Below are 14,125 nucleotides of genomic sequence, written 5' to 3'. Positions count from 1 at the left end.
CCGACTGAGAACAGGGGTCAACAATCGTGGCAGCTGGTGAGGGTCCCGTTTCATAAGGATACTAGCGTAGGAGGCTACGGTGTAGATCAAGCATTTAAATATCAAGGCCAAGGTCGATGGAATAGCTTATTCAAACTCATTCATTCTTTCCTCATCTCCTCTTCCATCCAACTAGCTAGTGCTGAACATATATACTCTCTTTACTTGTCTGTTGATCGGACATTTGCTTCAATATGCGTACATCTTTCGTGTCAATGCTGGCCCTCGGCGCCGCCGTTGTGTCCGCTGCCCCAGCTCCTTCTCGTGTTTCCGAGCTCGTTGAGCGGTCATCCGCGACCTGTACCTTTACCTCGGCCGCCAGCGCCAGCGCTAGCAAGAAGTCCTGTTCCACCATCGTCTTGGACAACATTGAGGTTCCTGCTGGTGAGACTCTCGACCTTTCCAGCCTGAAGGATGGTACAAAGGTAGATATATCTATTATCCAAGCACCAAGAACTGAAGATCTAATCGCCACTGTATAGGTCATCTTCAAGGGTGCAACTACCTTCGGATATGAAGAGTGGAAGGGTCCCCTCATCCGCTTCTCCGGCTCAAACATTGAAATCACTGGTGAAGAAGGCCATGTTATCAACGCCGATGGAGCCAGATGGTGGGATACCAAGGGAACAAACGGTGGAAAGACCAAGCCCAAGTTCTTCTATGCCCACTCCATGGAAGACTCCTCCATCACCGGCCTGAACGTCAAGAATACCCCCGTCCAGGCTTTCAGTGTCCAGGCCGACAACCTGGTCCTCGACAGCATCACTATCGATAACTCAGACGGTGATGCCAACGGCGGCCACAACACCGATGCATTCGACGTTGGCGAGAGTACCTACATCACCATCAGCAACGCCAACATCAAGAACCAGGACGACTGCCTAGCTGTCAACTCTGGCGAGGTAAGCAAACCAAAGAAGACTTCTATCCTAACAAACAAATCAATTAACCCCATTGTCTCCCCAGAACATCGTGTTCACCGGCGGATATTGCTCTGGCGGCCACGGTATCTCCATCGGTTCCGTTGGCGGACGTGACGACAACGACGTGAAGAATGTGACCATCTCCGACTCGACCGTAACCAACTCCGCCAACGGCGTGCGCATCAAGACCGTCTCTGGGGCTACCGGTTCAGTCGCCGATGTGACCTTCTCCAACATCGAGTTGTCCAAGATCACTTCCTACGGTATCGTTATCGAGCAGGATTACGAGAACGGCAGCCCTACCGGTGAACCCACTACTGGTGTCCCCATCACCGGCCTAACTGTTAAGAAGGTTACCGGCACTGTTGAGAGCAGTGCTACTAATATCCTCATTCTTTGCGGCGAGGGTAGCTGCTCTGACTGGACCTGGTCTGGAAACTCTGTCAGTGGTGGTAAGACTAGCAGTAAATGCGAGAATGTGCCTACTGGTGCTTCTTGCTAGATTGTTGGGGGTCAAGTAGTGATCAATAGATAGTTAGTATAACACTAACCAGTTGAAAACCGGGCCATCTTCAAGACAAATTTGACTAGATGACCTAGGGGATGACGAGGTGAAATATATTGTTAATCGCATTTCGTCTTTTGGCCGTCATTGTACTTACAGTCATCCATAGGTAGTTTAAATACAACTGGTTCTAGCTACCTAATGTTAGCTTATGATAACTATACTGTAAAATACACCTGTAATTAGCGCAATTTTAAGTCATGGGTTCAATTTCTATCTACAATCTTAGGTATTGTTTGCAATTATAAATCAACGCCAAGCTCGCCGTTTGGAGGAATCTATTCCGATGACGCAACAACATTTCCTTTCCCCAATCAACTAATAATCACAGAATAACCCTCCCATGTGTATCTTTTTTTCATACACACTCAAAGCTATACCCAAATCATACATATCCAAAATGCGTGTTCTTCTACTCGGTGGTCACGGCAAAGTCGCCCTCCACCTTACTCCGCTCCTGCTCAACCGAGGCTGGAGCGTAACCAGCGTCATCCGCAACCCCGAGCACGAAAGTGAGATCCTAGATCTGGGTCATGGCCTCAAGGGCACTGTCAATGTGTTACTTTCAAGTCTCGAGGATGTGAAGAGTCCCTCAGACGCCCAAAAGATCATCGACACGGTTACGCCGGACTATGTCGTCTGGTCGGCTGGTATGGCACCCCTCACCCCTCACCCCGCACCCACTTAGATTCGTTATATGGGCATACCAACACACAACACACGCGATATAAACCATCCCCGAACAAGAAAAGATAAACCATAGACCTCTATAGCCCACCCTGCAAAATCTCCAAATCCCCAAATCACAAACTAACATCGAAACACAGGCGCCGGCGGTAAAGGCGGGCCAGCACGCACAATCGCGATCGACCAAGAAGCAGCGAAGCACTTCATGACCGCATCCTTCGCCGCACCAGGCATTAGTAAATTCCTCATGGTATCATACCTCGGTAGTCGACGCAACCAGCCGAGCTGGATGCCCAGCGAGGAATGGGCGGGAATGGTAAAGACCAACACTGAGGTACTTCCAACGTACGCAAAAGCCAAGCTAGAGGCCGACGAGTACATGACAGCACTGGCTGCGCAGCGTAAGCGCGCGCCTGGATCAGCACCACCTTTCCAGGCTATTAACCTGCGGCCTGGGATTCTGACTGACCAGCCTGCAACGCGGAAGGTCGATCTGGGAATCACGCCTAAGGCTCGGGGAAGTGTTACTCGGGAGGATGTGGCTATTGTAGCAGATCAGTTGCTTGCTAGGGCTGATACGGAGGGATGGATTGATCTTGTTAATGGGGAGGAGGTAGTTGAGGAGGCTGTTGGGAGGGTTGCGAGGGAAAAGGTTGATGCTGTTGCTGGGGAGGATGTTGAGGCTATGATCAAGAGGTTTTTCCCTTAAAGTGCTATTGGGTCAGGGCTCGAATCTCTAGTTACTATACGAGAAAAGGACTTGGGGTTGGATATGGCACAGAGTCCACGAGATACTTTCGGGTCTAACACATTCAAGTATGGAAATGAATAGATCTAAAGTGTATGTTGTGTGCCTATCTAACAAACCCCATTTATAGCTTGGCTTTGGGTGCCTCAGTCACCCCCTTGAACTTCTGCTTCAGAATCCGACGTAGGATCTTCCCACTGGGATTCTTGGGGATCTCATCCACAAACTGCACACCACCACGCAGACGCTTGTGGCTGGCGACCTTGCTATCCAACCATTTGATGATTCTTGCTGCTTCATCCTTCTCGCTTATTCCAGAGGACTTGCTCGTCGCGCTGCGAACGACACAAGCCATGGGAACCTCGGAACCGTGTGTCTCACTCTCAATACCGATGACAGCAACATCATCGATAGCACCGTTGTCAACCAGATATCCTTCCAGCTCAGCAGGAGGCACCTGGAAACCCTTATACTTGATAAGCTCCTTAACGCGATCGGTAATGTAGAAATTACCCTTAGCGTCCTGGTACCCAACGTCACCAGTCTGGAACCACCCGTCCTCGGACAAACAGCCCCTAGTAGCCTCTGGGTTCTCGTGATAGCCCAGGAAAACGTTAGGTCCCTTCACGTACAATTCGCCAACCTGGCCCACGGCAACCTCCTTAGGTTCAGATCCATCCTCAGGCATAGTCATATACTTGGCTTCCATATTAGGCATCAAGCGGCCAACGGAACCAATGGCCTCGCGCCAGTCCTCCCAGCGCTGGGAGTGTGTAGTTGGACTAGTCTCGCTGAGTCCGTAGCCCTGCTTGATGCCAACCTTGATGCGGGAGTAAACCGCCTCTACCAACTCTTGTGTGAGCGGTGCAGCGCCGGAGTTCATCATGCGAAGACTTGAAAGGTCATATTTGTCGACCACTGGGTGCTTGCCTAGCAATAGCACCACAGGAGGGACGATGTAACTGAACGTGCAGCGGTAGTTCTGCACGTGGGCGCACCACTTTTCAATGTCGAATTTCGACATGACAATCAAATGATAACCCTTGTACAAAGCCTGAGTAATTAAGCAGGTCAATCCTAGAGGCTCGTAGTCAGTATATTGTTCATCTGAGCATCTGCGCGATTGAAAGCCATACCATAGATATGATAGAACGGCAAAAATGCGAGGACCCGATCACCCTTTCCATCATGACCACCATCCCAACTCAACATTCCACCCTCGCCAATAAACTGCTGTCTAATATTGGCAACGATATTCCGATGCGACAGCATGACACCCTTAGGCACACCCGTAGTCCCAGACGAATAAACCAAAAACGCTACATCTTTCGCAGGATTGACTTTCTGCTTACGGTAGCGGGTAGCACCAGAGATATTGCGCACTGAGGTGAAATGCTTGATCCGCGCATTTGGGTCCCGTTGGTCCCCAATCAGAATAATGCGGTCCTCGGACATACCGACTCTCTTCGCAGCTTCCTTTGCAACAGGTAACAACGAGGCTTGTGTTACAAGTCCCTTGGCACCGGAGTTCTTGAGCTGGAAGGCCAGCTCGTCAACCGTGTAACCTGGGTTCGCAGGCGAGAGAATTCCGCCAGCCCAAAGTGTGCCCCATACTACCACAGGCATGTCAATGCTATTTGGCGTGAAGAGGGCCAGTACATCGGCCTTGCGCCACTCATATAGGGCTTTCAAGCCCTTACCAAAATCTAACGAGGCATCGCGCAGTGTTTGGTATGTGTAATGGCGTTGAGTATCAGCATCTTGGTAGAGAACTGGTGGGGGTCAGTTTTAAGAAAACTCGAGAGAAAAGCGGTGATCAACAGCGCAGCATTGGGGTTCTCATTGGATATCACGCACTCTTATCATCTGGGTAAGCTCTATCCTTGCGCTCAAATAGAAAGGTCCAGAGGTCCACGTCTGGTATGTCAACCAGAGGGTAGTTGGAGGGGACGGGCATTGTGGGGAAATAAAGCCAAGCCGATGGGAAAATGGAGGCTCAAAAAGGATCAGGTGAAAGATGGCAGGAGTGGGCACGAGCAAAGTACTTAAAGCTGTTTCTCCGCACTCTCGGCTCGCGGCTTGCCTCGGCGTTAACTGTGCATAGTGCTCTTCTGCCGGGGCCCACCCGGATTTAAAACTGCTTGTTTCTTCTAAGGCTTTTCTGAAATAGATCGAGGAATCTAATCTCATACTATGCAGGGCATAGCTCGGATAACTATCTACTGAGTTGAGGTTCATGCAGACCCGTTGAGACCGTTGAGATTGTTGGGATCGGCACACCGGAGAGATTTGATGGGCTCCGTATATATATGTAACGCGTTTTCACCGAGTGCCGAATGAAAGGCAAAAATCTGAGCCGAAGCAGAATACATTTTGTAAGATCTCAAAAAACATCGATGCGCGAAGTATAAGATCTAGCGAATCAGAATCGCGGGAAACAACGCGACATACGAAGCCATATAGGACTCAGGGTTCAAAACATCTTTATAGATGGCTTGATGCCTGAATGCCTGACTTTGGAACGGTAAAAAAATTATAATACCTGAATTTCTATTACAACAGCCTTACTCCGTACTAGTAATCATAGTACCCTTATCCTGTCCAAAAATATGGAGATACTACGATTTGTATGAGATGAAAAGCTTCATTTTTGACAGCTGTAGTATTAATAAATTTACTATACACTGTATAGAGCGGCGTAAAAAGCGGTGCTAAATAAGGCACTCAGGCATCAATTCCCTGTTAGACTACTCCGTATGGTGGAAATGTATGGGTCCAATCAATGGTCTTCAACTCTCCGTATTGCTGTATTGACTTCCTGGCAATTTATACTGTCCTGATTACATAAGAAATATTACTGTATACTTAGGATTAATAAATCCTCCGGTATCCTGGTGTATCTGCGCCGACACACCCCCTCAGCGGTCCTAGTATGCTTGCTGAGATCGCTGTATCATCTTGTAATTCCTAGTCTATAAGATGGCCTATATCAACTATATTGAGCAGTCGCACGAAGCTCTTATACTTTTGCCGAGTGAGCAATTTGGTGAGGCCATCAGTAACCATGCTTGCTGTAGGTACCCAGCGCACCCGTATTCGACCCTATTGGACTTCCTAGCGGAGCCAATGGTGGTGAATATCGATATATCGAAGCTTCGTTTCAAAAGCTGTATCCTCGCTTGTCAATAAGCTGATAGTCCTCTCGTTATCACAGTCGATTGTTAGGTGGTGTGACGGAGTAAAGGCGAGGTTTTGAAGTAATCGGCGCTACTATTAGAGCTGCTTTCCTACCTCCGATAGGCCGAGTAGCTCTGCTTCTATAGTTAACGTTGTCACTGTAGGTTGCTTACTTACTTTCCAGTCAATTAGACCGCCGTATACTTAACAGATATACCCAGCTGAGCTTTTTCTATCCGGGTGGTCTCTATACGAAGCGTCACTTATAAACTGCACCGAGTCGGTCCTAGTATTGGCTGTTCTGTACTCAATCGCTAGGTTCCGGGTGGAGTAGAGGTAGGTGATAACTCGATCAGCTGCTTACTGGTGCTGTAGACCGGGGTTCGTAAGAAATTGCGCGAGCTTCGCGGTCGCCTTTGCAGCGTCGGGCCTAGTGATAATAGTGGTATACCCTGCTAAGCCCACCTTTTGCTGGTATAGTAGGATTTCCTTTAGCGTTACTACCCCCTAAAAAGGGGTCAATTCCTTAACCGGCAGTGGAGTATAGACTGGTACCCTTTCTGTCAAGTGATATCGGGTAGCAATGCTTATTATATAGCTATCTTGATATAACTAGAGCTTCTTTTGTTACCGGTCTCGAATGATTCGTATATTTAGGAACTATACTGCTTCTCTATAATCGGTCAGTTCCTAGTGTACTTCGAGATCTCGCTCTAATTGCTATACCTACGCCTTTGTATTAGTATAACTAGCGATTAGGATATTATCTATATAGAAGAAAACTAGTAGTCCTTTTCCTATAAAAATGTATAGGTCTTCTGGTACTTACTGTAGACCTAGCTTACGGAGCACGCTTACTGCTTCTTACTGCTAAAGTTGTGGTGAAATCCGTAGACTGTATAGCGCGCGACGTAACTTCCAGTATTTACCTAGGTTTTGAAATCCCTTAGGTATATATATATATATCTCTTAGTCTAACTTACTGTTTAGGAACGCGGTGACAGTATCTCTCTGTCTTAGGTCAAGATCAAAGGCAGTAACTAAGGTAAAAATCATCCTCGCTGTCCTTACTGCTAGCGTAGCAGCTCTCTTTTCCTCGTAAGAGATAGTTTTAAGGTCTCTGTGTATACAGATACGGGCCTTAAGCTTTAAAAGGTACCTATCCTAGTCAAATTTGTATAAGAACACCTATAAAAGAGGGAGAATCTGCTTCCCTCGGTCTCTTGGTTTCTTAATAACCTTAAAAGTCCCCTTTTTAGAGAGGGAGTTAATCTCCTTCCTTATCGCTGCGAGAAAACCTTCCTGAAATAGGTAGTTTATTATATCCTTCCAGTATTTTAGCGGTGGTGGGAGGTTATCTCGGTAGCGGCGAGTGTCTGGTTTCTTAGCGTATAAGCCAGCGGTAAAAGTATAGAGTAGCGCCGGCGGTTCCACTTCTTAGGTAGTGCTTATCGCGTAGGCGAAGTCTTTTTCCTACCTTACTTAGCGTCTACGCCTACTACTGAGTATATTGCTGGTATCTATATCTCCGATTATCTCTCTTCTCGGAGCCAGTAGCTCTACCTAAAGTTACTTCTCTAGTTCGTCTTCAGTGGTTTTAAGATCCGCTTCTTCTTGCTGGATCTAGTCCCTTTAATCTCCCTCGGTATCCACCCCCTAACTAGAGCTAGTATACCTCTCTTACTCCTGCGGTGGGGTGATTAGTAGTGGTGGTAGGGGCTGTTCAATCGGAAAGGAACCTAGTAGTGCTTATAGTAGAGGGTCTAGGGTCGGCCAATATAACCTATCACCTACCCCCTGGACTAGGGTAGTCCCTCGTTAGTTAACTATTATCTTTTGGACCTCTGCTTACTGCGGAACCTCCTCTTACTGCTGTACTTACTGAGGCTCCTATACTTCCTATAGATCCTAAGTCCTCTCTTCTATCGTACTAGTCTCCTCTTAACTAGTAATTTAGTGGTTTATCACCTGTGCGACCTCCTTAACGGTGAGTTCCTGTAGTCCCGTTATAGCTGGTAGTGGGATAGGCTGATATTTCTTATAATTAGGGGTATATTTTTGTGTCTCGTCAATAACTGTATCCCTGATATACCTCACTTTCCCACTATATAGGAACTAGATCTTCCAGATATTCGAGGTAAGGTATCCCACCACAAAGCCAATCTCTGCACGTGGGTTTATCTTATCGGACTGTACTTACTTCTTAATCCTACAGTACGCTAAGCTTCTATATAACCTAATATTTGATAGGTTTATCCTCGGCGCCTATAGTGCGACTTCCTTCCTTACTTCCTCCTATAGTACTACCCACCGATTCTCGGCGGCGATATACGTTAGTGTACGATTTAATAACTATACAGCGGCGCTTACGAACTCCGGCTATAGCTCCTTTAGGAGGTTCCCTTCGAGGGCGAGTATACGTATCCGGGTGATAATTATTCTACCTAATCTCTCAGTATACCTATTTATCTCTAAGTACCCTAGGGGGGAGTGATATATCAGGATACTATCGCTTATAAGACTATACTCCGCTGCTCTGCCAGCTACTGCTTTATTATTATAGTGGAAGGCCTTAATTGGTAGCTTCCACTAATTTCTTACAAGTTATATAAACTGGTTGATAGCCAATTAATATTTAGGTTTCACTTCGTGAGTTATAATCTAGTGGAATCTCAGTCCTTCTAGGTAGAAGTGGGATATCCAGCGGTGCTTATTGTAGGCTGGCTGCAGCTGAATTAGGTCGAAATATACCCTTCTAAAACGTCTAAAGGTACGTCTAACTTATTGTCTTGAAATCTACCTCGGAGTACTTCCTGTCTTACAGGTCTGATATAGAGATTCTTGCTCTGTGCTTACTCCTCCTTTATCGTTAAGAATAACGCTGTCTACTATAGTAGTAAGCTTTACTACGGTCCGCGGTTAAATATATACTAGGTGTCGGTGCTTAGTCTTCCGCACGACCCAGTAAAACCCAGACCCAACCCAGACCCAACCCAGTCTGGGTTGGGTTTTGGGTCGAACCCTTCGACCCAGTACTGGGTCTGGGGCCCCAAACTGGGTTACAAACTAAACAAACATGCTAAGGATTCTAAATGTATAACTTATGTATTTATTCGCGGTAATTTTGAGTATTTGCTTTACTTGATTATATCTAATTTTATTTGTAAAAAGGGTAAAAGAGATGCGTATAATTGAGGATTCTTTGTCAAGTAAGCTAATGGTATTCAAATAAATCATCTTCCCTGCTTTTACGTTTTCTCCCTGATGCTCGTGTCTGTGTATAGGTTGGTGGTAATGATGGCGAGCAAGGACGACCATATTCACTTGTAGGTAAGGGCCTCTCCTCCGGTATATCCTCTGGTCTATCCTTAATTACAACCTCAATTGTATCCCCTGGTTTATCTTCCGGTTTATCCTCCTGCTCCTCTGTATCACTAATTGGATCAACCTCAATCTCACTAAGCTTCTCTTCCCTCTCCTCTTTTGCCGCCTTAAGCTTATCCTGGGAGAAGAATTTCTCAAGAAGTGTTGCTTCCTACTCCTCTATATCAAATTTCGTTGTACAAAGAAATATTATTAATACCTCGACAGTCTCACTCTTTATTCTACCACGACGATAGTAACAAATATCTCGAGCGGTATTAAAGAGGCGTTTAACTCCTGCGCCAGTTACTGGAAATAAGAGTGTATCTCGCGCAAGGGCAGCAATGGCCGGAAAGCGAGCCTAGTGCTCTTTCCAGAAAGTAAGCGGCCTAACAGAAACAGTATCTATATATATATTAGTATTATTATTGTATATACTCTTTGTATTTACTTACCGCTATCAAGATATTGACTGATTTTATCAGTAATGGCTTGTGGTTGTATATCCCTTCTATCAAGTATCTCTTCTAGCCTTAAGCTTGGATAGGCTATCGTTAGATAGCTTTGTAGATCACGACTGCTTGTTCTAACTTGTGCTTGATATAGAATAAGGGCTTGTTTAAAAGTAAGTCGATAGGTATCTCGCTATTTCTGATCCCAATCACTGGAGAGGAAGAATTTGAATTTGTTTACCGGTGTAAGTATTGTACTGATTGTATAGATATTCCCTCGAAGATCATTAGCTTAGGAGTAATACTTATCAAGCTTAGACCGACTAGCTTTAAGGGCCTCTAGTATCTATTTCTTCTATAGGACACGCTTTCGGCGTAGCTGTGCCTATAATCGCTCAAGATAATCGAATAGTTTGTTGTAGATCTTAAATATATAGTGGGTAGTGATATCTCGAGTCTTTGATAGCTGTGTTGTATAATCAAAGAAGGGCTCGGTGATACAAAGAAGATAGTCGATCTAACGCCACTCTTGCTCGCTGAGTAGCATCTCCTCACAATCATACTCTGTACAGAATAAAGAGAAGATAGCACGTAGCCTCTTTACCCGGCGAAGTATAAGGAACGTAGAATTCCATTGTATCTTTATATCTTGGATTGGAACGATCTTGATATTAGTTGTCTGAAGATTGTAAAAGGTCTCTCTGCGCTGGGGACTTGTATTGACGTAAATCGCAAGATAACGGACTTTGTTCAGTGTGGAGGAGATCTAACTTTGCTTCGTATTTTCTTGGGCTAGCCTTAACTGCTTCTCTGTCTACCTTGTCTCGGCTGATTTATTTAATGGAACTACCTTGATCCGAGTAAGAAGCTGATTTAGGCTGAGCTGGATAACGTAGGTAAGACATAGTATTCGGGTGATAATAGTATTATCTGACAAAGCCTGTTAGAGAGCAGTAGCTAATGTCTTGTTATTTGATGTATTATCTGTTGTTAACCCGAATACTTTATCTTCAATATTGTGCTCCACTAGGGTTTCTATAAGAACACTACTTAGGTAAGAGCCGGTATATATACTATGAAGCGGCTTAAACCCAAGTAGTACCTCACGATATACCCAATCACTGTCAATAAAATAGCCAGTAATAGCTATAAATACCTACGAGAATAGAGATATCCAGCAGTTAAGCGCAATGGATATCTTTGAGCCAGAAGGCAGCGTACAAAGGATACGCTGCTGCCGGTCTTTGACTAGACTACCTAATCGGCGACGGATAGTATCGGCAGATAGGATCACTGGAGGGGATAGGGCGGAACGAGCTTTATTGATAATACGTTTGAATAATAGATGCTCGATCAGATGGAATAGGAGCCGGTTGAGAGTAAGAAATTAGAGGAGATCCTCCTCCCAATCTTCTTGTAAGAAGGGTATACTTACTGAAACCTCTCCCTAGAATAATAATAAATTAGTATAGTTACTTAGTTTTATAATATAAAATATACCTCTCTTTGTAGGAAGTTTGTAATCTCTACTTTCTTCCCCTTTTCCGACCGTAAACAACCAGCCGTTTTCCGATGTTTCTGGATAGTTGATATACTATAATACTGCGCTTTGCCTGTACTGTTCGGGCTTAGTGTATAAGGATACTCTAGGATCTTCCCACAGCGCTTGTATATAACCTTTGGTGCGCTATCAATACCCTGAGCTACCTAATAGTAGCTATTCTAGATCTCTGTATAGCGGTTCGAATCCTATTTAAGCTTACTTTTCCTCCTGTAGTCAGTCTCTAACCACTAGTCCACAAAATCGTTATATAACATTGTATCGTATAGAATAAACCCTTTCCTACGGTCGGGTCTAACGCGTTTTAATAAAGGGGGGATTAGGAGGGGATCATCTAGTCTTCGGAAGTTTAAGTCGATTGTATGTTGACTTGCGGATAGTGTGACTTATCCAGTTGAAATATATAAGAGATCGTCAAGATCACCACTATAGAGCGACGATGTAAAGTCGGAAAGTTAGCTTTGAGATATAATATAAGAATGATATATAATATATACAAAGGGATATAAGGGGAGAAATTCTTTAACGTACAAAGGAAGAAATACACTAAAGTTGTAGAAGTGTCTAGGAATATTGATATATCAAATATAGTAAATTATCCTACTCTTGTTGATTGGTCTATTATACTAAAATTATATAGGTCTAAAGAAATACCCCTGAGATAACCTAGTCAAGACCTAGTTATAACCTATTTAACCCAGTAAGAACCCAGTAAGAACCTATTTAACCCGGTAAGAACCTAGTAAACCCAGTAAAACCCCAGTTAAACCCTAATTCCCACCCTAGTTCTATTAATCCTTCTCAAAATATTTCTTCCTACCCTCCCTTTAAGTCGTATATACCAAGTAGATTAAGAGGTAGTAAGTAGTTTTGAATATAAAGGTTTACTAGATATCTATCTATAGTTATATAAGCTCTAAAATTAAACAGAAGAAGAGAAATAAATGAATTCAAAAATTATTTTACTCTATAGATGAAAATATTTATTATATTGATATATATTGAATATATATATCTACAACTTGGGGTATACTTTGTATTTTAAATGGAATGCTATCGTACGCTTGAGAAAACCAGCAGCCAATATATACCACCTTTCTATATGAAATAAAGTATTTGAAGAAGTAATTAATCTTGAACCAGATATATTGCTTTGAAGAACGAGGTAATTTCTTAAAATTTCCTTTCCCTTGTTGGTAGAGAGTGTAGTATTTCGATGTAGAAACCATAACAGGGGAAAATGACAGTATGTTATTTAAATATTTATGCCATAATTTATGCAGAAACTGGGTCGAACTGGGGCTATACTGGGTTTTCTGGGGCCCCAGTCACTGGGTCTGGGTTGGGCCTAGGTTATGAGGTTTCGACCTAGACCCAGACTGGGTTGGGTTCTGGGTCGAGACCTTCGACCCAAACTGGGTCGTGCGGAAGTCTATCGGTGCTAAATTTCAGAGGAAGCCCTTGATTCCTATAGCTTTACTGATTTCCGTTATGCTTACTATATAGTATATACTTATTGTAGCGGAGCCTCGCCTAGCTTGTTAAAGATCCAGAGATTGAATTAATCCTATAGGTTCACACAGACAATAGGTCTATTATTTGGGTCCTGTATACAGTTTATACGTTAGTACTAGAGGCCGCCTTTCTTCTTTAGTATCGCGTACGACACGAGACTCGTATAGAAACTTAGTAAGTATAGAGTGTCGCTTAAGGTGATCTCTATCCTTCCCTTTACTGGGTGTCTCCCTAAAAGTCTGACTTTACCTCTCCCTAGTACCTACGTGGTACTATCTCTAGTTATTAGGTTAATTATATTAGGTGTAAAGTCGACGAATAGGGCTCGGTTATTGTAGATATACGCACTTGATCCGGTATCAAGAATCCACCGGTCACGGAGAGAGGGCTCGCCTACCTTTACTACAGAGAGTATATACTTACTAATCTATATAGCTTCACTTAGCTTACTTCGAAAAGTGGTTGCAAAGCTAACTTAGTTAGCGGATTCGGCTGGTTTTTCCTATACTTACTGAGCTTACTAAGCTTCAGCTATCACTTTATCCACCTATTGCTTCTAAGCGTAGTCCTTTCCTAACTTCTTCTTTGCTTTCTCTAGTTTCCCTTCGTTTAGGGTATACCCTTCTGGCCGAATCGCTTTGTTTAGGAGCTAGTAAGTAGCAACTTTATACTTCGGGTGTAAGCTACTATAAGGGTAGTGTCTCTTCTTAAACGGAAGTTTCTCTTACTTTGTTTCCGGTTTCGCCTCTTAGTGACCTTACTAGGTCGAGAAAGCGCCTTTTAGAGGAGTGGTTGATAACACTACCTATACTCCTATCTCGCGATTTATCGCGCGGAATAATTCAAGGAGATCTCGGGTATTGTACACCTTCTTTTCTATCACTATTTCCTGGTATTTACCTTACCACTATATAGGTAGAACTTCTTTTACGGTGTACAGGAAGTCCCTATTGGTATCTCTGTCCTTAATACTAAGACTAACCGCTTACTCCCTTAGCGAGTTCCACTTTTAGAGCTACTTATCGATGTCTCTAGTCGGCTTCTGTATTGCAAATACTTTCTAACTTATTCGGATTTCCTCCTTATACGCGGTCG

At 44.1% G+C, this 14,125-nt stretch overlaps 3 protein-coding genes across 3 annotated transcripts; 2 read left to right on the top strand and 1 right to left on the bottom strand.

Moving 5' to 3' along the window:
- Positions 1-233: 233 nt before the first annotated feature.
- On the top strand, positions 234-1,464 carry N7479_003634 (glycoside hydrolase family 28 protein; the record flags this gene model as incomplete). Its single annotated transcript, XM_057251331.1, has 3 exons — positions 234-464; positions 522-941; positions 1,006-1,464. 3 exons carry the CDS (start codon positions 234-236, stop codon positions 1,462-1,464), a joined length of 1,110 nt encoding a protein of 369 aa, XP_057110656.1.
- A 463-nt stretch (positions 1,465-1,927) lies between these two features.
- N7479_003633 (uncharacterized protein) lies at positions 1,928-2,923 on the top strand (the record flags this gene model as incomplete). Its single annotated transcript, XM_057251330.1, has 2 exons — positions 1,928-2,177; positions 2,355-2,923. The coding sequence occupies 2 exons, from the start codon at positions 1,928-1,930 to the stop codon at positions 2,921-2,923; spliced, it is 819 nt and encodes a 272-aa protein (XP_057110655.1).
- A 163-nt stretch (positions 2,924-3,086) lies between these two features.
- N7479_003632 (acyl--CoA ligase) lies at positions 3,087-4,919 on the bottom strand (the record flags this gene model as incomplete). Its single annotated transcript, XM_057251329.1, has 3 exons — positions 3,087-4,039; positions 4,099-4,734; positions 4,820-4,919. 3 exons carry the CDS (start codon positions 4,917-4,919, stop codon positions 3,087-3,089), a joined length of 1,689 nt encoding a protein of 562 aa, XP_057110654.1.
- Positions 4,920-14,125: the final 9,206 nt, after the last annotated feature.

Source organism: Penicillium vulpinum (genome assembly GCF_028829585.1).
Source record: "Penicillium vulpinum strain IBT 29486 chromosome Unknown utg000002l_segment0_segment0, whole genome shotgun sequence".
Lineage (NCBI taxonomy): Eukaryota > Fungi > Ascomycota > Eurotiomycetes > Eurotiales > Aspergillaceae > Penicillium > Penicillium vulpinum.
The sequence above is the reverse complement of the archived record's forward strand: the minus strand, read 5'-3'. Positions and strand labels throughout refer to the sequence as shown.